The 20,345-nt window shown below is 39.4% G+C and overlaps 1 protein-coding gene across 2 annotated transcripts; it reads right to left on the bottom strand.

Annotated features, from left to right (window-relative positions):
- Positions 1 to 771: 771 nt before the first annotated feature.
- Positions 772 to 20,033, bottom strand: cttn (cortactin). 2 transcript variants are annotated; one of them, XM_077519290.1, is made up of 16 exons: positions 19,848 to 20,033; positions 17,969 to 18,064; positions 17,780 to 17,853; positions 17,569 to 17,698; positions 16,887 to 16,997; positions 16,172 to 16,226; positions 15,026 to 15,136; positions 14,388 to 14,498; positions 11,888 to 11,998; positions 9,923 to 10,033; positions 7,279 to 7,334; positions 7,133 to 7,202; positions 4,662 to 4,912; positions 3,926 to 4,037; positions 2,240 to 2,308; positions 772 to 2,108 (listed from the first exon to the last, which is right to left on the bottom strand). In XM_077519290.1, exons 2-16 carry the CDS (start codon positions 18,050 to 18,052, stop codon positions 1,972 to 1,974), a joined length of 1,593 nt encoding a protein of 530 aa, XP_077375416.1. In that variant the 5' UTR covers positions 18,053 to 18,064; positions 19,848 to 20,033; the 3' UTR covers positions 772 to 1,971. The 2 variants fall into 2 exon arrangements, with proteins under 2 accessions (XP_077375416.1, XP_077375417.1); XM_077519291.1 differs by lacking the exon at positions 9,923 to 10,033 and having other exon boundaries at positions 19,848 to 20,024.
- Positions 20,034 to 20,345: the final 312 nt, after the last annotated feature.

Genomic DNA, 20,345 nt, shown 5'->3' with positions numbered 1-20,345 from the left:
CTTACAAGCAAACACATTGTTTAAAATGCACAACTGAAAAATGCAAAAAAAATAAAATAAATAAAATCTCGTGGTTGTTTGATAAACACTTTAAAAGCAAACCTGCCCTGACTCACTGGCTTGGCTGTTGAAAGGGTGAGCTCAACAGTTCTCGCTGAAATTGGCAAACAGCTGCTCTTATCTGCAGAATGCAGCTTTCCTATCAAAATGGCTGCATGGGAAGGAAGGGGGGGCGAAAAAAAAGAAAGATACTTATAACCAGTGTTGTTCCGGTACCATTTTTTGGCACCCGATACCGATTCCGATAAACAGCTTTGCAGTATCGGCCAATACTGATACCCAAGTTTTTTTTTCCTCAACATGAAAAAGTTGTCCTGCCATTGGTTCAGAGCATTGAAGGGCCAATAGGATATCTTAGATCAGCATACAGTGAACATGTCACATATCAGTGAATGTTGTTGCACGAGCAAGACACAAGACGCTGCATCCAAAATCCTATATTAACCTTGGAATTAATGGTATCGGCATGTTACTTGTGAGTAGTCACCGATACCAGTTTTAATGCAGTATCGGCACCTCTGCCGATATCAATATCGGTATCGGAACAACACTACTTATAACTCTTGTGTCAAATGTTTCTTCAGCAGGCTTGGAAAATTTAACCTGTTGCCAAAGTAATAACATTTATGCCATTGTACTTTTAAAAAAAAATATTATTGGGGGGAAAAAATAGAGGTGATGAGACTCAGACACAAGTACAGATAAAAATAATTCATTTGAAAAGGTCACTTTATTAATATAAAACCCCAAAAGATGGAAAAGAATGAAAGCTCTTGCACACGCACTCACCAACGACCACACACACAATTGTTTACGCTACACAACCAACCAGCAGCCTGTTCGAAATATGTCGTGCTTGGAGTATATGTCAACCATCCCATTAACTATATGATATAATACCTCCACTGCAGATGAACATTTTTTTGTGTGTGTGTGTGTAAAGGGCCCTCACTCTGAGGTGGACATGTTATTGAGTCCCCATGAGGGATGCCACGGATTCTCCTGAACAGCGATAACAAGCGCACCTCATGCCACGACAGACACAAGACCCATGATTTTGGACACACACAAATCCACAAGACGAATCCACAAAAAAATAAAAAATAAACAGCCATGAGTAAAAATATGCTTCTAAAATCTACCGTCTCACAAAGCATCATAATTCTTGATGTCTGTGCACGATTCATGGTATCAACAATAATCAACGATGAGCTGTAGTTAGTGTTAAGTTTGCCATCAATGGCCCCTTAAAGGTGTGAACAGCTTCAAACTTGTACAAGTGTGTCCAACAACGGTGGACGAAAAATACATTTGCATACTGCATTATAACTTCTGAATAAAGCTTAACATTTTTATGCAATATTAAAAATGGGGGCAATGGAAGTAACCATGGAACACAGCAAGCATTGGTCAACCGAGGAAAGACAAGGGGTTATTATCATTATTATTATTATGTTTTGGTCCCTGGTGGGGTGCTGGACAGGTCATCATATCCGCTATGCAGTGACCACTTTCAACATTTACCTTACACTCATTAGAAATAATTTTGCAATATCTTTGGTTAAATGAAACTTAAAAGGAGCAGTAACTTTTTGATCCTCATATGTGGAAAATGCATCGGGTTGTTTTTTTGTTGGAGACCAATGCGGCATAAGCTTTAACTTTTACTTTTTCACTTTCATATCGAGTCATTCAAAAGTAAGTCTGTCTTCTACACTAAATGGAATCAATTCAATGTAAAGTACAAAAAAAAAATGCTTGACGTGTGATGGCAAAAGGCGCAAAAGAATGCAGATTCGAAGACCTAAGATGTCTTGCACAGTGTTGGAGCACTCGGAAATGAAAGGAGAGAAAATAGAGCGAAGGAGAGAAGTTGACAGGCTCTCCTTTTTTTTTTTTGGCCGAGTGACATCATTGCCGTACTTCGACGTAATTGGCGGGGAAAAGACCGTAAGCCCCTCTGCAAACGCCACGCCACCAGCCTTCATCGATCATCTCAATGTTGGTAATGATGTCATCAGGGTCAAAGGAGATCTCATCTTCGCCAGCTGAAACAGAAATTTTAAAATGACTTCCGATAATTAATGCAACTAAATAAATCAATGATGGGTAAAACATGCAACTGCATCCAATCAGTGTTTTTCCACCAGCAACATTTGCAGCTCTTTGGTAGCCTCACCTGCTTGGTAGTCATACAGGGCAACTGCAGTCACCCCAGCGTCCTCGCCAATCTCGTACTGCTGCTCCTCTGTAATACGAACAACATTCATTCATATCACAAACTGAGCTACCAATTTGATACAAAAAAATGTGTTTTTACAAATGAAATATTATTAATCATTAATGATTTGCATTTCCATGGAGACATGGATCATGTTCAGCCCGCCACACACCGGGCAATGTAGTCGAACCTGATTGAACCGTCGCATACCGTGGGAGGTTGTGCAATTAGTTTTCATGAGCGGCTGACCGGCAGCTACCAGTTTTGCCGCAATTCCGAATTTGAATTGCCAGTGAACGGCATTGCAGCAGCGGCGCAAACGATAGAGTCAAAAACGCCACGTTTTCTGGCCAGGAAGGTTCAATTTGCGAGTATGCGGCAGGAAGTGCCTGAATGTATATTTAGTGTGTATTATTTAGTGCTGTCAAAGCGTTAACTCATTGATTAATTACAAAAAAAATAATCGCAATAAATCATGTATTAACGCAGATTAATTACTTAATTTGAACGCAGACGATCTTTAGCTTGATAGCGGATGCTTACACGAAAGGTAGCACAGGTTGTCTTTGAACAAATAACTAAAAGCATTTAACAAATGTTTGCGTATGACATTCAGAATAATTGTTCATGTCAAACTATTAGGGTTGTTCTTTTTTTTCTCCATTTTAAATTATACAAGTAATTAACTGATCAGAAAAAGAGGAGAAAGAGGAAAGAGCGTGCAGTGGCTTAAAAAATGTGGAAGGCATCCTGAAAACATTAAATGTAGAAAGAATTAACACAACAAATGCTATTCAAATTTGATGGGAAAAAAATATTGATAAAAAGCAAAGTGATGAATCATGATTAGTCAAAACTAAGATGTAATTAATCGGATTTAAAAATTGAATCGTTTGACAGCTCAAGTATTTTTCTCAATCGTCCAGTTCAGTCAGCTTTTGGGGGAGACACAATGTGTGATAATGATTTATTCCAATAATTATCACTAAAGAAATGATTTAACAAAGTAGAAAACAGAAACAACCACAACATATATATATTTTTTTTCTCTTAAAGTGTTTACATTTTCAAATGAGCCCTTTCTACAACATTCCTAGGAAATCACAATGTGCCATCACTGGTGAGCTATTATTGAAGCCTTTTGATTCAGATTAATCCACAAGACAATGTATGTATTGCACTTCAAACGGAAGCCAACCCAAGAAAAAAATTCTTGACAATATGTTAAATGTGACCCCACTAGTCTAAATATGGTATTCTGGTTAATATTGCGTGAGTGGAATATGAGTTAAGCAACAAAATCCAGCCGCTTTTGTCCATCTCAGGGGGCGGCCATTTTGCCACTTGCTGTTGACTGAAGATGACATCACAGCTGCTCAGTGCTCAGACAATGACAATGACAGCTCACCTGTTTGCTGAAACTGAGCTGTGATTGGTTGTATGAGCCCTGAGCAACACTGATGTCATCTTTAGTCGACAGCAAGTGGCAAAATGGCCGCCGCCTAAATTGGATAAAAACGGCTGGATTTTGCTTCATATCTCATATTCCACAAATGTAATATAATAGTGAGGTCACATGTAACATTATCAAGAAATGTTTAAGGTTGACTTCCATTTTAAATGGCATTCTAAAAAGAGGCTTACCTTGAACAGGGGCATCATAAAGTTGCTCTGACTGTTGATAGAGACCCTGTGGTTTTGGTTCATACAGCTGCTCTCCATTCTCATCAGCAGCTTTGTAGGCATCATCTGCATTCTAGAGAGGATAATACAATCTGTTATGCGTGTGCCAATTTAACTGCTTAAATGTACACATTTGGATTTACTAATATTTAATATAGCAGATTAAGACCAAATGAAACCGACAATATGTCCTTTTACCTCATGCAATGGACTTAATAGCAACCATGACTCCAAGTCTAAATGCCACAGAGAAGTTTCTCTGGCATCATACACTACATTATAATATGCACAGCGGCTATTGTTGTGCCCATTGTTGTCTGCTCAATGTGCACAGTACCTTCAAATACTGTAATTTCTGTTGTGAATTGGTGCTATAGTAATATAATTAGCTTTACTATGATTATTATGATAGGCTAGTCTGTGAGATAAATTTTTTGTGTGTTTGAATTGCATGCGGTTTGTATACCACTTTTTGGTACTCTGAGGTTCAAACTGCTGGTACTAGGGCACGATGGATTTTATAGGATGAATATGCATACATACATATTGAATAAAATAATGTTCTATAGATGTTTATGGGTTGTTGTTTTTTTGGGTTAAGACAATGTCAACTTACAGCATTGTGCACTGCAGTCTTCAGTTTCATTTGTGAAATGTGTAACGAACAAACAAAGTCAAAAGTTAGAAGGAAGCCCACCTCGTATGTCGAAGAAAAGGCAGACTGGACCGGTGGGGTGGGGCTGGGAGTGGGACTGGGGCTCGCCGCAACCGGAACTGGAGAGGGAGTTTTGGCCTGCTCTTCAATTCTACGTCGCGCTTCCTCTTGCTCCTGTCTCTCCTTGGCTTGTCGACGTGCTCGCTCATCGTCAGCTCTTTTTCTGTCCTCTTCCTCCTTCTGCCTGGCAATATTCTCAAATTGGGCCTTAATACTTCCTGTGCTGCTGCCAGCTTGATGACAAGAAGAAATGGAGACGTAAGATTGGCGAGCACCCATTTTGATTGCACAACCATTTCTAGTATCTGTCTAAAATTCTGCCTATTGTACCAAATTGTCTGTTTACATGCATCTTTGAAGAAACTGTTGGAAAATGGTGAATGCAAATGAAAAAAAGGTTTGATTTTTCCATTCTTTAGTAATCAGCAACAAACATTGGTTGGTTTCACCAAACATACTGGTTTCTGACCAAGAAGCAGCGAAAACGAGCTTTTCATAAAAAGAAGTGTCAAGCAGAACAGTAACCTGGCTGATAGATTTTCACGTTTGTGAAACATCAAACTATAAAACAAAAGCAAGACTGAGAAAGGGCTTTTGATGGTAAAAATACAGAAATACAGCTATGAAAAGCGCGTTGATTCACGCAAGGAATTGTGCCATCTTTCCTCACAATCGCAACACACATGTATTGCAACACATCCTCGTTTTATACCATACACATGCTGTCTTCATGGTATTCGTTGACGTCACAGGATTGCGAGTCGGCTCGGCTCCATCTAGTGTGGCGACTTTTCAGCGCAATCAGCCACATTCCTATTGTGTTTACACCGAATGTTATTTTGTTGTGAAGGTCATCCTCAACTTTGTCTAACGTTACTTGTGTAAAGAGGTATGTGGAAAGCTTCGAGCAACACTCCTTGGAGCGGTACATGTTGAAACGTTTGATTAATGGAATTGATTGGATTACAAAACATTTCATGGTGACATTCACGTATGCTCTGATGTAGGATGGCTCAATCCCAAAACATGAACATTGTTGCGTCTTCCGTACTTTCGGCTTTTATTGGTTGCTATGCGCATTTATCATTTGTGAATTAGAAGCGAAGATTCTCGGGTTATTTTGAAACCAAGTTAGCTAGCGCCCCGACCCGCTAGCATGTTAGAACAACATTGTTGACTCATCACTTTTTTTTTTTTGTACAGTTTGGCTATAATTTCAGCTTTTGGGCTGCTGGGAAAGGAAAATAGAGACATTAAGGAAGTGGGTATTTGGAGAAGTCTCAAAATCGAAACTTTTGAACACTCAGATCTATTTTTAGCCAGAGCTAGCCATGGCTAGTGAGGCATATACAGTACAGGCCAAAAGTTTGGACACACCTTCTCATGCAATGCGTTTCCTTTATTTTCATGAATATTTACATTGTAGATTCTCACTGAGAGCATCAAAACGATGAATGAATTAAAAAAAAAAAGTGAATGAATTGAAAACATGTTTCATATTCTAGTTTCTTCAAAATAGTCACTCTTTACTCTGATTTTTTTTTTTTTTGCGCACTCATGGTATTCCCTCAATGAGCTTCTAGAGTAATCACCTGAAATGGTTTTCCAACAGTATTGAAGGAGTTCCCAGAGGTGAGAATGCCAAGAGTGTGCAAATCAGTCATCAGAGCAAACTAGAATCTAAAACATGTTTTCAGTTATTTCAACTTTTTTTGTTAAATACATAACTCCACATGTTCCTTCTTAGTTTCGATGCCTTCAGTGAGAATCTACACTGTAAATAGTCATGAGAATAAAGCAAACACATTGAATGAGATGCGTGTGTCCAAACTGTTGGCCTGTACTGTATATCACGACTGCATTACAGTAAAAAGCATCTTAATTATCTTATAATAACACTTGGAATTTTTTTCCCTTTTAATTCTTTATGGATACTCCTTACTTCACATTCGACGTTCACCATTCCGTGCACCCGTGAACACCACACAATGTGTGGCACATGACGTCATGCGAATACCATGTATACAAGTCTGAGGTTTGCTCAACTTTTCCGACTCGCTGTGCTGATGTGAAATAATCTGACATTTTATGAACCGTTAGTTATTATAGTGATTAACAAACTTGATTTTCACAGATAAGCTGGGCGAGACCCTGTTTCATGCCTACACATTGAAAAACTTACTCATTGAAGATACATACTTTGGTGGGAGTAAAGAGTTGGATTCCAATTGACAATATAAACAACCACTGCATTTAATGTGGTAATTGTTCGGTAAAATCCCTAAAGTTCATAAGTGCATCAGTTGTCTGGTTTCATGTTGCCCTTGAAAAAAATAAAATAGAAATAATAATAATAATAATAAACGTAGCGAGTGTGTAGTCCATTGCATTCAAATTGGCGTTTTTTTTTTCTCAGTTTTCCCGAGTTACAACCGATACCGGTCGATGCTTACCAGCCTCCACAGGTTTAGTTTTCTGGTAAGATGATTTGGGCTTCTCAACATCCTCAAACGTGCCTGCGCTCTGTCAAGCACAACCAAAGAAACGCGTAAAAGGTAAGCTACATTGCCAGGAGGCAATGATGCAAACAGAAATGTACCTTATCCATCCGGTCATTCTGGACGCCAAATTTGCCTCCAAACCCTTTGGAGTAATCTGGAGGAGAAGAAGAAGTGATAAATTAGAGTGTTTATTTGACTTTAAGTCGGTTATTTCAACCACAGTCCGTATCCAAACTTGTTTTTCAATTAACTATCCATTCATCAATTTTCATTTTCTGCGCTGCTTATCCTTCATTTGTGCATTTACTTCATATCGCCATTGATGACCATCTTCTAATTCATTAGAGGTACCTTAAAAAGGTCTTTGTATAAAACCTCGTAAGAGTTCAGATGAAGCAGACTGTGGTTGAATTAGTTCACACAACAGTAAACAAACAGCAGGAATCAAAAAGGTAGGCTGACGGACTCATGCAAACCTGTATAAAGGGAGGAACAGAAAAATGCACAGCAGAAAAAAAAGCCAGGCGCTTGTTAAATCAAGCAGCCATTTCGCTTTTGCTGCAAACTGAAGATCAGCCATGTTGCTGCTTGGTCTCATCGGGAGGTATCGATACAAATGCAAGGACCATACCACAAAGCAACAACCATGCAACAAAATGCACTGGGCCAAAGTAACAACAACAACAACAACAACAACAACAACAAAAAGACATGTGCATCATAGCATTGCTAGAAACTGCAGAGGGAGGAGGTGATCAATGAGGCGCAATCATCTATCCATTCATCCTCAATCTTCTATACCACTATTTCTAACTAGGGTCACAGGTGAGCTGCCCAGCTGACTTTTGGTGAGAAGCAGGGTACACCCTGGACTGGTCGCCAGTCAAGTGCAGGGCACAAAAAATAATAATAATAATAATAATAATAATAAAATATAATAAATCACACTCACATTCACAAATTCATTCATTTTAGAGCCTTCCATTAATGAACTCACTATTGATAATTGTGATTTACTCAAGGGAGTTCTTCTCCACAAGATCAATCTGAGACTGTGCCACTGTGATTTGTTCGGGAACGGTGAGACATTCTGTAATGTACTTCGACCTGATTGGATATACGTCTACCTAACTTTTCGACCAATCATGGCCACGGATGAAAATGCTGTCTTCGTTCTCGTCGTAGGGGGGTTAAAAAAGTACAAATATCTTTACCAGCTAAAAATGCACAAGGTACCGCTCGCTGTTCAACGTTCAACAAGTGAACTGAGTAATTCTGTGGGAACAGAATTAATTGCAGCGTTCATTCGTCCATTTTAGGTGAGTTTGTTTCCTACGGTGTCGGCGCTTCCTGGTTTCGTCACAGCTGCATTTTCCGTCCCCAAACACAATGTTGCTCTGTGATTGGTCGGTGGAAATCAACGGGATCGGTACAAGCTGTTTTCTCACAAATATCGCGAGAATTCAGCTTGCTTTTGGAAAGAAGTCCAAGTACCCAGGTAAAAACTCCACACACATGATTGTGGCATATACAGGACCGATTCAGAAAATTAGAATATTGTGATAAAGTCCATTATTTTCTGTAATGCAATTAAATGAGCAAAAATGCCATACATTCTGGATTCATTACAAATAAACTGAAATATTGCAAGCCTTTTATTGTTTTAATATTGCTGATATGGCATTTTTTTTACTTGGTCTGAGGAAATATTCTAATATTTTGAGACAGGATATTTGAGTTTTCTTAAGCTGTAAGCCATAATCAGCAATATTAAAATAATAAAAGCCTTGCAATATTTCAGTTGATTTGTAATGAATCCATATTTAATTGCATTACAGAAAATAATGGACTTTATCACAATATTCTAATTTTCTGAGACAGTCCTGTAGTTACTGTTATATGGCCTGTTGTAGATGAGCAACATTTACTGGAAGTTTTGGCATAAGGCTCAGGAGGAATACGTTTTGTTTGAGAAAAACCACATTGCTACAGACCAATCAATCGTTTTTGAAAACGACAACACTTTCCTGGAGAAAACTCGTAGAAGGCGGAATTGTAATTAGCATTAGGTTACAGTGTGTGTATTTACAATAGGGTGGGGATATTTTAATGTATACATTCACTGCCTACCTGCCAGCCACATATCTGCTATTTTGATTAATCATTTTTTACACTGAGCTACTTTAAAACATACTAGTAATATGGCAGGGTTACTCAAGGCAAATTTGATTTTTGCCCCCAGAAGTCGATATCCTAATCAATATTGACATTGTGCAAGAAGAATTAAACTATCTGTCCATTTTCAACCATCTGAGGTGGCTGCCATTTTGGCCTGATACCACCCTCTGTTGTTGACTCAAAGTGTCAGATTGTGAAACTGTCACAACCGCTATTACTATTAATATGTCCTACATAAGATCTTGGCCTCAGTTGAACTGATATTGGAGGGTTAGGGGCATATCAGTAATAAAATATGTATAAAAATGTTATTAGCAAAGTCGGGTATATGGGGTGCAGCCCAAGGTCGTGGGGCTCATGTAAAAGAGGAAGCCAGTGTTTCAGGAAAGTAAGACATGGCCATATATTGAAAAGGAGGGGAGATCAAGAACTCTGCAAACAAAAAAACAAAACAAAAATAATAATCAATAGCTATGAAGCTGATGTATGCATTTTGTCAAGGGAAGGCAAGACAAGGACCAGGTGGGGGTTCTGATATGGGAAGCAGGAGGAAATGATTTGTGCCTTTCTGTGACCCATGCTTGGCAAGGTTCTCCTTGTACTCATAGCCCAGGGCACTCTGGTCCTGCCTCTCCACCTCTACCCCATACTGCCCTCCAAACCCACGCTTATAGTCTGCAACATAACAAACACAAATAAATAAATAAATAAATACACACACACACACACACACACACACACACACTGGACAAACAAAGACAATACAATGCAATACAAACATTGAGGTCCAAGGGCAAACCTCTCAAGTGTGAGACACAAACTGATTAAAAGCTAAATGTCATTCGGTCTTGACAGTGCTTTTGAATATAATAATTTTGTATATTTCTTGACTTACGCATTCTTTCAACCTACCATAATCAAAGCCACGATACATCAGCATTGAATGTGTTCATATCTGCTGTGTTTGAGAGTATCTCCTAAATAAATGCCTGACATTCAACACTGAATTTTCTCTCAGGTTTAACTTCCTCTCTTTGTTCCTCTTTTGGTTTGATTCACACATTGAGGAAGTAATCATCCTTTGAAAGAGAAGCCACATCAGAGAAAGAGGAAGACGTTGAAAAGCCTGCAGAGTACATATTGGCATGCTTGCCAACTTCACCGATTCAGGCGGGAGACACCCCAATTTCAACCTTATCTCCCGATTTTACAGTGAGGTAAACAGTTTACATGGGGAATAATTGATATAGTATCTGGCAGCCCTGGCTTGCTTGCAGGGTAAGTGGCGGGTTACGAGACTCCCGCTGGAGGCAGTGATAGCCAAGAAGCTTTGATTCGACCCATAATACATCCAAGATTCTAACGGGAAAGCAGTTGGAGGCTGGGGGGGGGGGGGGGGGGGGGGGGGGGGGGGGATCTGCAGCACACAGCAGAAAGAGAATACTAGACACCTGACACAAAGGGGCGGACTGGCCATCGGAAATTCCGTTAATTTCCCTTTTTTTTTTCGACCCGCCCTGTCAATATATATTAATCTGGTGCCAATGTTCCCTCTAATTTTCTGTGTCTGTGCACAAACTTACTGCGCGTTCCATGGCCTATCGTGAGCAACATCACACTGACTTATATATGAATGGACTCACAATGCTACTTATTCACCACAGCGAGAAGTGAAGCCACCTGCGGCCATCTTACGTTGCTACCCACTCAGCCCACTGAACTTGAAAATATTGATTTTCCTGCAGCGGTATCTTATTTACTCTCTACGATGAAAATGCCACCGTGTGTAGCATATGGTTATACCAATAAGTCTGCAAGAATGCTGTATATGCAAATTTCATTGGTAAGAATGCATTTCTAAATTTTCGCTTATCAGCTATATCTGTGAGTGATACTAAAAGATTTGTCCGCATGTTGTCAGAACCATCAACAATGAAATTAAAGCAAAGCCCATCAGGACAAAATTGGCTCAGAAATGTAAACCTGTTAGTCCATATAAAGTAATTCCTTTGCAACATCAAACATGCACATGGCAACCAAACCAGCATCACAACTGTCCATAACCTGAGATCACAAATTACATGGTGTATGTATGTTACAAAAAAAAAAAAAATCCAAACCACTTATATATCAGATTTTTGACACAATTATAATCAGCCCTAGTTTGTTACTTGTGTCATTTTAAGCATTAAGTCATAAAACAATTCGTATAAATAGGGCTCACATTGTCCACTCAAAAATAATGGAAATCATGTAATTTATTAAAACACGTGCAGCTTCGACTAGGAAACACTGATCGGCGCATGCTGCTGACCACTGAAATCGCAGGATGTGTATTTGTGATCTTTTTGTCCAACTTATGAAAACAATTATCAATGAACTAATGGGAATCATGTTTATTTTGTTTGTTTTATCCATTTAAACCGCCCGAGTACAGACATATAAGCATATGCTGCAGGCCTGAAATTTCATATTTCATGAGTGTGATCTACAAAATCAAAGTATGCTTAAACCACACAAATGCAGTACCTTTTTGGGACTCATGAAGCTGTAGTTTCTCCTGATGGTCCCATCCCAGAGCAGATTTATCCTGCCGGTCTGTCTGCACACCGAATTTGCCTCCAAAACCTTTGACATAATCTATAGACACATGACACACAAAGTTGTTGTCCACTCAAGGACTAAGAAAAAATACAAAATGAAGGTTTGAAACAATTGAACTGATTATTTTAACCTTAGTGCCAACTTTAATCACCCATTGGGGGAATCATTTAACACACTGTTGTATATTTTTGTTGTATATCACCAATGGAAGCAAATCACACAAAGATGTTAAGAGTGATGGGGCATGCAAAAAGTGGTAAAAAATAATCATAATAATCAGGATGCAAGCAAGCATTATTCCAACAACTCGTTTTATAAATATGGCTACAGAAAGAATAATGGCAAATTCTTGACATCTCTCATTTTGACTAGTGTTGTTCCGATACCGATACTGCATTAAAACAGTGGTATCGTTATCGGTGACTACTCACAAGTAACATGCCGATACCATTAACTCCAACACTAATATAGGATTTTGGATGCAGCATCTTGTGTCTTGCTCGTGCACGACATTCACTGATATGTGACATGTTCACTGTATGCCGATCTATGATATCCTATTGGTCCTTGAATGCCCTGAACCAATAGCAGGACAGTTTTTTCATGTTGAGGAAAAATAAACTTAAGTATCAGTATGGTATCGGCATCGGCCGATACTGCAAAGCTGGGTATCAGTATCGGTATCGGGGGTCAAAAAACGGTATCGGAACAACACTAATTTTGACATATATATCTGCAGTCTATGGTAGAGATAGACCGATAATCGGTCGGGCCGATAATCGGGGCCGATATTTGACATATTGGTACATATCGGTATCGGTCTGTTTTATTAATCTGACGGCCGATATGAGCGATCCATTTAAAACTCCGTCTTTTCGCTTCGAATGCAGCCCAGAGCGTCTCTGTCTGTTATGGAGTCCAACTCCAGCAATGTAACGCCCATAGCAGCATTTGATTGGTTAGCCGTGCAAGAGCCAGAACCAATCAGTAGTGTATGCCGTGTATCACAGTAGCCGGTCACACACGCACCCACGGACACAACGCGACAGACACATGCTTCGAAGGTAAGTTAAAAGAGAAGAGACTCCGCCGATCGTTTCACCATGATAAGCTAAACACATTGAATTATGTTGTGTATTAAATGCACTATATGAATGGAGCTGCATTGCCTTGCATTGAATCCCCGCTAGCTAACAGTGGTGTGTTCAGCTTAGCATGTAGGCTAACACCAAGTTATTTTACTCTACCTTTTTCTGCGTTGATTGGGGCATCCTAAGTGGCACTAAACTACATGATGAAGTGTCTTTTGACAGTTCTCTTGTAGAGAGGAGTAGCATGATATTGCTGTTCTCGATTTAAGATCCTCAGCTTATCAAAACTGTCTATATGGTAACAATAACAATAATTATAATAAGGTCTACAAGAACTGTATGGTGTTCAGGGATGAATAGTTTTTCTCATGGAATTTTTTTTTTTTTTTTTTTTGCTGTAGTAATAAGTAATGCCACAGCTGATGCACATTTTGAATGACAGGGTTCCTCCTATTACTTCAAAATATAAAAATATAACATTTATAGAATAAAACTACAAGTATCCCAAATGCTATAAAAGGTAATGTCACATTGGCCCCCACATTTAACTCCCCCCGCCACCAACGTCTTATTGCAGATAGAAGGATGTAAAATGAAAAGTGCAGTGTGAGAATCCATTGTAAAGAACGGTTAGGGTTTGCATTATTCAAAAATTTGGTGCCAACATTTTAACTTTTACTGCAAATGAATATCGGCTTCAAATATCGGTTATCTGCCTCCTTGACTACCGATAATCGGAATCGGCCCTGAAAAAAGCATATCGGTCTATCTCTAGTCTATGGTTAGCCAAGCAAGCAGTAAAACATTGTCAAGAATGTCAGACAAGCAGCTACAGGAGAGTTGATCTGCTGTGCTGTGCTTTAGAGTCCAGACAAGTCTGGACAAGTCTGGACAAACAATAATGTGTCTCATTCAGTAGCAATGGCATTTCTAGTAGAATTGACAAAACAGGGAAGATACGAGAAATCATAAATTTACTGCACGATTAGAAAATAATAGCATGCAATTAAAAAGGTTGAACAGTCAATGTTTAACGCTAAGGCCATTAAGTGACGGGGTTTCCCCCAGAAAACTTGCTAAGCCCTGTGGTCAGGGCCGGACAGAAAGCCTGGTGGGCTGCAGAGTTACGAAAATGCTGGGGGAAAGCGTGGACCAACAAGGAATTGAAAACAGTGGCAAATCTACAGAAAGGCAAATTGCTACACTCATAAAAATGACACTTTTGGAAACTTTCAACAACAACAACAAAAAGTGTACCGTATATTAAATTCTCTGCATTTCAGTCTGCAGACAAAATGAGGTTCGCTTGTCAACATCTGTGCAATGTTACCAACCTTTCTGAGACTCGTGCCGCTCCGTTTTGCCCTGGTACTCAAAGCCCACAGCACTCTTGTCCACTTTGTCGGTCTCCACACCAAACTTCCCACCAAAACCCTTAGTATAGTCTGTCAAAGGCCGCAGCGAATGGTGGAGCAAAGAGAGAACGAAACATGCTTGTTAAACACTGATGATCCGTACCTGCATGGAGTAGGAAATCACGATGCAATGAAAATTCAGCCAACAAAAATTTTAAGCCCAAAAGTGCATTTCCAGTTTCGGTCGAAAAGACTTCTGTGCAATGCACAAACACTTTGTTGATGATTCAATTACTGGTTTGATCCGTAACTTATCAGAAAATCTGCAAAACTGTTGATTATTTTCCACAGGAAAGGCAGATTTTTGTAAAAATCTTACCAGCATTATCAGCACATGTATAAACAATTAGCTTTCATCAAGGGCAAGCATAATAAATATATTATACCAACATATGAAAGAGGCATGTGTTGAATTAGGGTGGAATAAATAAATAGTCAAAATTGTAATTTTATTTGGGTGCATCCCAAGAATGATTAGGAAAGGCCTTATGTGTGTGTATACTTTTCCAAGTCTTAATGCTTCATGCTTGAATTGAAGACATGAAATGAAAACAAACCTTTCTGGGACTCATGCTTCTCGGTTTTGCCTTGGTAATCAAAGCCCACCGCGCTCCGGTCAACACGATCTGCCTGTACACCGTACTTCCCTCCAAACCCAGTGTTATAATCTAAACAGCAAGAAAAAAAACAGAGATCAGGAGGTTAAAGGGAGACAAAACAGCAGCAGTGATCACAGTTTAATATCTAATCCTACACAGAAACTTTCTGGTAATGGAGAGTAATTGCTAATTATATAGATTTAAAGTATGTGAAATTATTTATGGCAGTGATTATAAAACAGTACTGTCATGACACTTTAAACGCCGCTCTTTGGCTTTGAACTAAAGGAAAAATTCAAATAACAGAGGACAGATTGTAATCATGGCTCATCTAACTAGTGGTTCGAGGGGATTATTGTTGCTAGTACTAATACTAGTTTGTCAGCTGCAGCCGCTCATAAACAAATGTTGTACCAGAAAGGCACCAACAGAAGCATACAGAACAATAACAACACTGGGACCACTGGTTGTCGCCAATTGCTCAACAATCTTGAAAGCAAAAACTTCCTGTTTGTCGGCCTGTGGTGCAGCACACACACTATTAACTAGGGGTGTTAAAAAAAAAAAAAATCGATTTGGCGATATATCGCGATACTACATCGCGCGATTCTCGAATCGATTCAATAATCGGCAAAATCGATTTTTTTTTTTAGGATTCACACCTTAAGCATGGAAGAATGTTATATGAACGGAACATTAAGCCTTAATATTTTATTTCAATGCTGTTCAAACATGAAACAAATTACAACCTCTATAAGACTGAAATTTCAGATAAATAAATAATAAATTTTCATATATATCTTACACTCTACAAGCTTACTGATTAGTATTTTCTAAATTTGAATGAAAAAAAATCGCAACAATCGACTTATAAATTCGTATCGGGATTAATCGGTATCGAATCGAATCGTGACCTGTGAATCGTGATACGAATCGAATCGTCAGGTACGAGGCAATTCACACCCCTACTATTAACAGTCTCATCAAGTGTAAATATAGAGGATGGATGCAGGAACAGCTAAGTAGGCAGGCAGAAGCATGCCCCAGATAATACTGCAAATTTCAAACTGGGGTTAAAACTCGGTTAACAAGTTGCAACATCACCTTTCTGTGACGCGTGTTTCTCTGTTTTCCCAGCATACTCAAAGCCAACTGCAGACTATAACAAGAGGGGGAAAATAAAGACAATTATTTAGATGAATTAGGTTGACAAAATGCAAGTATTAATGACAGATCAAATGCTGCAAATACCAAAATCCCTTAAACTGGGTTTAGCCCATCTTTACTCTGTTTCACAGTTATATACAGTAGATCAGTGGTGGTCGAGTCTGGTCCTCAAGAGCCTTTTCCATGTCTCGCTCCTTCACCACAGCTGAATCTAATGATCAGCTCATCAGCAAGCTTTGCAGAAGTCTGATAACGATCCTGATCATGAATCAGGTGTGTTAGTGGAGAGAAACATGGAAAACAGGGGATTGAGGCTCTCGAGGACCGGACTTGGCCACCACTGCAGTAGATGGACTGAGGGGGGCCAAGCTGCTCTGCAAAAGTCCAAAGTCCATGTGACGCATGTGTAAATAGAAAAGGGCATGGCAGGCCAGTGTGATGTTTTGATGAGTGTGCCATGTAAAAGATTAAATTACCTGATGACCAGCTATTCTATAGCATCCAGCTAGCATTATGATACTACCATGTGTGGTGTTAGTATTACAACCAGTCTGCAAAACCAAGAGGGCATCTTCTACTTCTATTAATGTTCATCAAGACAATGTAATTTGACTTCAGAAGTTTTCAAGAAGTGGTAAGAAACAGGAAATACCTGGTCTACACGGTCAGCTTGAACTCCATATTTCCCTCCGAAGCCCTTGGAGTTATCGGTCTGGGAGCAGTGCTTGGATAACTTGCTCTGGTATTCATGTCCCATTGCAGACTGTCCAAAACATATCAAGATAATGTTGCACAAGAAATGCATGAGAGAGAGAAAAAAACAACAACAACAACAACAACAACAACATGCTTAGAATATCGCTGACCCCTACTAACTATTGACCAATCTAAAGTGTTGCAACTGACTCATTCTCTTTGATGATGAAGAAAAAAAAAGAAAAGAAAAAAAAAAACAAAAACAAAAAACATGTTTTAGGATCTCCTAAAAAGTGACTTTTTTTGGAGGAACAAAGTCTTGTCCCAAAGCTAGCAATATATTCTGTTTAGAGCGATCAAAGTAGGATGGGATGAATAAATGAGCAATATCACTGGACTAACAAGATAGCAGTGGTGACATCTGACTCATCAGAGATCCATGCACAAACACAATAGAGAAGCATCGCTCACTCATCAAATTCATGCTGCAGTGGCTGAACACATCAAAGAGAAAAGTCTGAATGGTCAGCGCTGCTTTACATCCAAGAGCAAGAAAACAACATTTAGCCGATAGAGCTAAATTTTAGATTGTGGGGTTCATACACAATGAATCAAAAGCAGATTTTGCTTCCCTGCACCTTATCCATGCGGTCTTGCTGCACCCCAAATTTTCCTCCATATCCATGCGAGGCCTTGGGCATGTTGTCCAACTCCTGCTGTTTCAAGCTCGTATGCTCTGTTGACACGGTTTCACGCAGCTGGTGGATACTATTCCAACAAGACAAATCATTTAGTGACAAATTTGTGGTTGGGCCTGTAAACGGACAAAGAATACATCTGCATTCTCACTTTATGTGCCCCTGATGTCCTGAACCAGCCACTGTCTTGGCACCCCAGCGCTGCTCCTTCTCCGATACATCATTCTGGAAATACAGGGAGAAAACAGACTATTTAATATGACAAAATGGTTACCAGGACAATGACTCTGTGCAGCATGAAAACAGACATAGCTAAGGAAAGGATGGTGTGCAAAGCTACCTCAAAGTCGGGGTCAGTCTCCCAGTCGTCACCGCCATCATCTACAGTCACTTTAATTGACTGTCCTGCTGCTGCCTTCCACATCTTTAGTGAGCCCTTGTCAAACACATTTTAAGTATAAAAACAAATTCAATTGATTCAATTGTGCAAAAGGAGAGAGCAAAATATATATTAATGCTGTTAAAATGTGATTATGATTTCAAAGAATCATCTATTTAGCTCTGTATATTGGAATCCCATTGTAAGCCATTACCTTGACACAAAAAAGGATCAAATGTTTAAAAGCCAAATAGTTTTGCCACTTTCTGATAGGTATTAAAAATATTCTAAGTGTTGTAATTTACAGTGATGTCGCAAGGCCAAGAAATAATCATTTGGATCTCCATGATAACTAGCTTTATGTATCTATTTTATTTTTAAGATCTGTGCATTAAACGGAAAAATAGGGAGATTGTCGAAAAGTGGAAATTCCCTGGATCACTGGGTGGTGTAGTCACACACAAGAGCCAGGAGATGAGCTAACAACTGACCAGGAAGCAATTGTGTGTGCGTGTGTTACCCATATGACATGCTTATCTCCCACAACACAACCACACCCTTCTTCTGCGAATCGCGTAAAAATCTCAATAAGTGCCATTTTCATGGCTATTCCCGCAGTACAGCAATAAGTAATGATTCACTATAGCTTCATAAAATGTAACCGAGAGAGGGTGGGCGTCAGACTCTGGTAATCCGAAGAATAATTGAAGTTGACGACTCAAGTTAACTGGCTTCAGTAATATCAAACCAGGTACGCACTTTCGATCCAGGGAGCAAAATCCTTGCACAAATTAGTGCACATTATTTGTTTTCGACTGAACTCCACAAATGTAGTCAGTGTTTTGCCATTTGACCACTCATCAAATGACATCCCATTGTAAGCCATTACCTTGACACAAAAAAGGATCAAATGTTTAAAAGCCAAATAGTTTTGCCACTTTCTGATAGGTATTAAAAATATTCTAAGTGTTGTAATTTACAGTGATGTCGCAAGGCCAAGAAATAATCATTTGGATCTCCATGATAACTAGCTTTATGTATCTATTTTATTTTTAAGATCTGTGCATTAAACGGAAAAATAGGGAGATTGTCGAAAAGTGGAAATTCCCTGGATCACTGGGTGGTGTAGTCACACACAAGAGCCAGGAGATGAGCTAACAACTGACCAGGAAGCAATTGTGTGTGCGTGTGTTACCCATATGACATGCTTATCTCCCACAACACAACCACACCCTTCTTCTGCGAATCGCGTAAAAATCTCAATAAGTGCCATTTTCATGGCTATTCCCGCAGTACAGCAATAAGTAATGATTCACTATAGCTTCATAAAATGTAACCGAGAGAGGGTGGGCGTCAGACTCTGGTAATCCGAAGAATAATTGAAGTTGTCGACTCAAGTTAACTGGCTTCAGTAATATCAAACCAGGTACGCACTTTCGATCCAGGGAGCAAAATCCTTGCACAAATTAGTGCACATTATTTGTTTTCGACTGAACTCCACATATGTAGTCAGTGTTTTGCCATTTGACCACTCATCAAATGACATTAAAATTTTAAGCGCCGTCCAATAATGTCAGAAAACAGTGGAAAAAGGTGCTGCACACCTTCGTGAGTTACGTCGACATATGTTGACTCGCACTTGGGTTGCCAGAAGCGGCGCAATGTGATTTAATGTGCTGGGGTTGCGGAATTTTGTGCGACTGTCTGTCTGCGGCATTTCCTGCTCCAGTTTTCCACTGAGCTAGCTGCTTATGCTAACATGCCAACTGCGATTACGGAGTCCGCGCAAACTCAGAGAGGCCAAGACATTTTGGAATTAAATACATATCTCCACGCTTACCGTCCGAGACAGATGGAGCTGCGTCCAGAATCCAGTCAGTCTTGACCTTCAGGTGAATAAAACGTGACAGTGCTCTCACCCAAATCTAGATGGAGAGGAACGCTGTTGGGATCTTCCTGTTCTCCCTGTATCCCGTTGTCAGATGTGATGACGTCACGAAATAGGCGTGGTGCGCTGGTGCTGTTCCTTTTGTCAACCGCCAGGTTCTAACCTTGCTCGCGCAAGCTGAATTCTCGCGGTATTTGTGGAGGAAGTGCATATACATCTGGCTATTGCCATGTTAGCTAGGTTCAATAACCTTAAAAATAATAATAATAATAATAACAACTTAAAAAACATCCCATGGTCAAATAGTTTTTCATTCGAAAATAAGCACATACTTCGATTTAAAAATTATTAAAACAATTAATGCTGTTTTAAGATTTATTTGTTTTAATTTGTAGACTCAATTCAATTTGTAGTGTTTGATATGAGCAGAGCACATACCTCAGATTTTTG

This window comes from Festucalex cinctus, chromosome 4 (assembly GCF_051991245.1).
Source record: "Festucalex cinctus isolate MCC-2025b chromosome 4, RoL_Fcin_1.0, whole genome shotgun sequence".
Classification (NCBI taxonomy): domain Eukaryota; kingdom Metazoa; phylum Chordata; class Actinopteri; order Syngnathiformes; family Syngnathidae; genus Festucalex; species Festucalex cinctus.
Note: the sequence above shows the minus strand (reverse complement) of the source record. Positions and strands in the feature narration are given on the sequence as shown.

Excerpts from the sequence above, each read along its gene's own strand:
- cttn (XM_077519290.1), bottom strand. The coding sequence starts at position 18,052 with ATGTGGAAGGCAGCAGCAGGACAGTCAATTAAAGTGACTGTAGATGAT. Across the intron at positions 15,137-16,171 it reads GAAACACGCGTCACAGAAAG|ATTATAACACTGGGTTTGGA; the intron begins GTGATGTTGCAA and ends CTTGCTGTTTAG. Across the intron at positions 10,034-11,887 it reads GCTTCATGAGTCCCAAAAAG|ACTATAAGCGTGGGTTTGGA; the intron begins GTACTGCATTTG and ends GTTATGTTGCAG.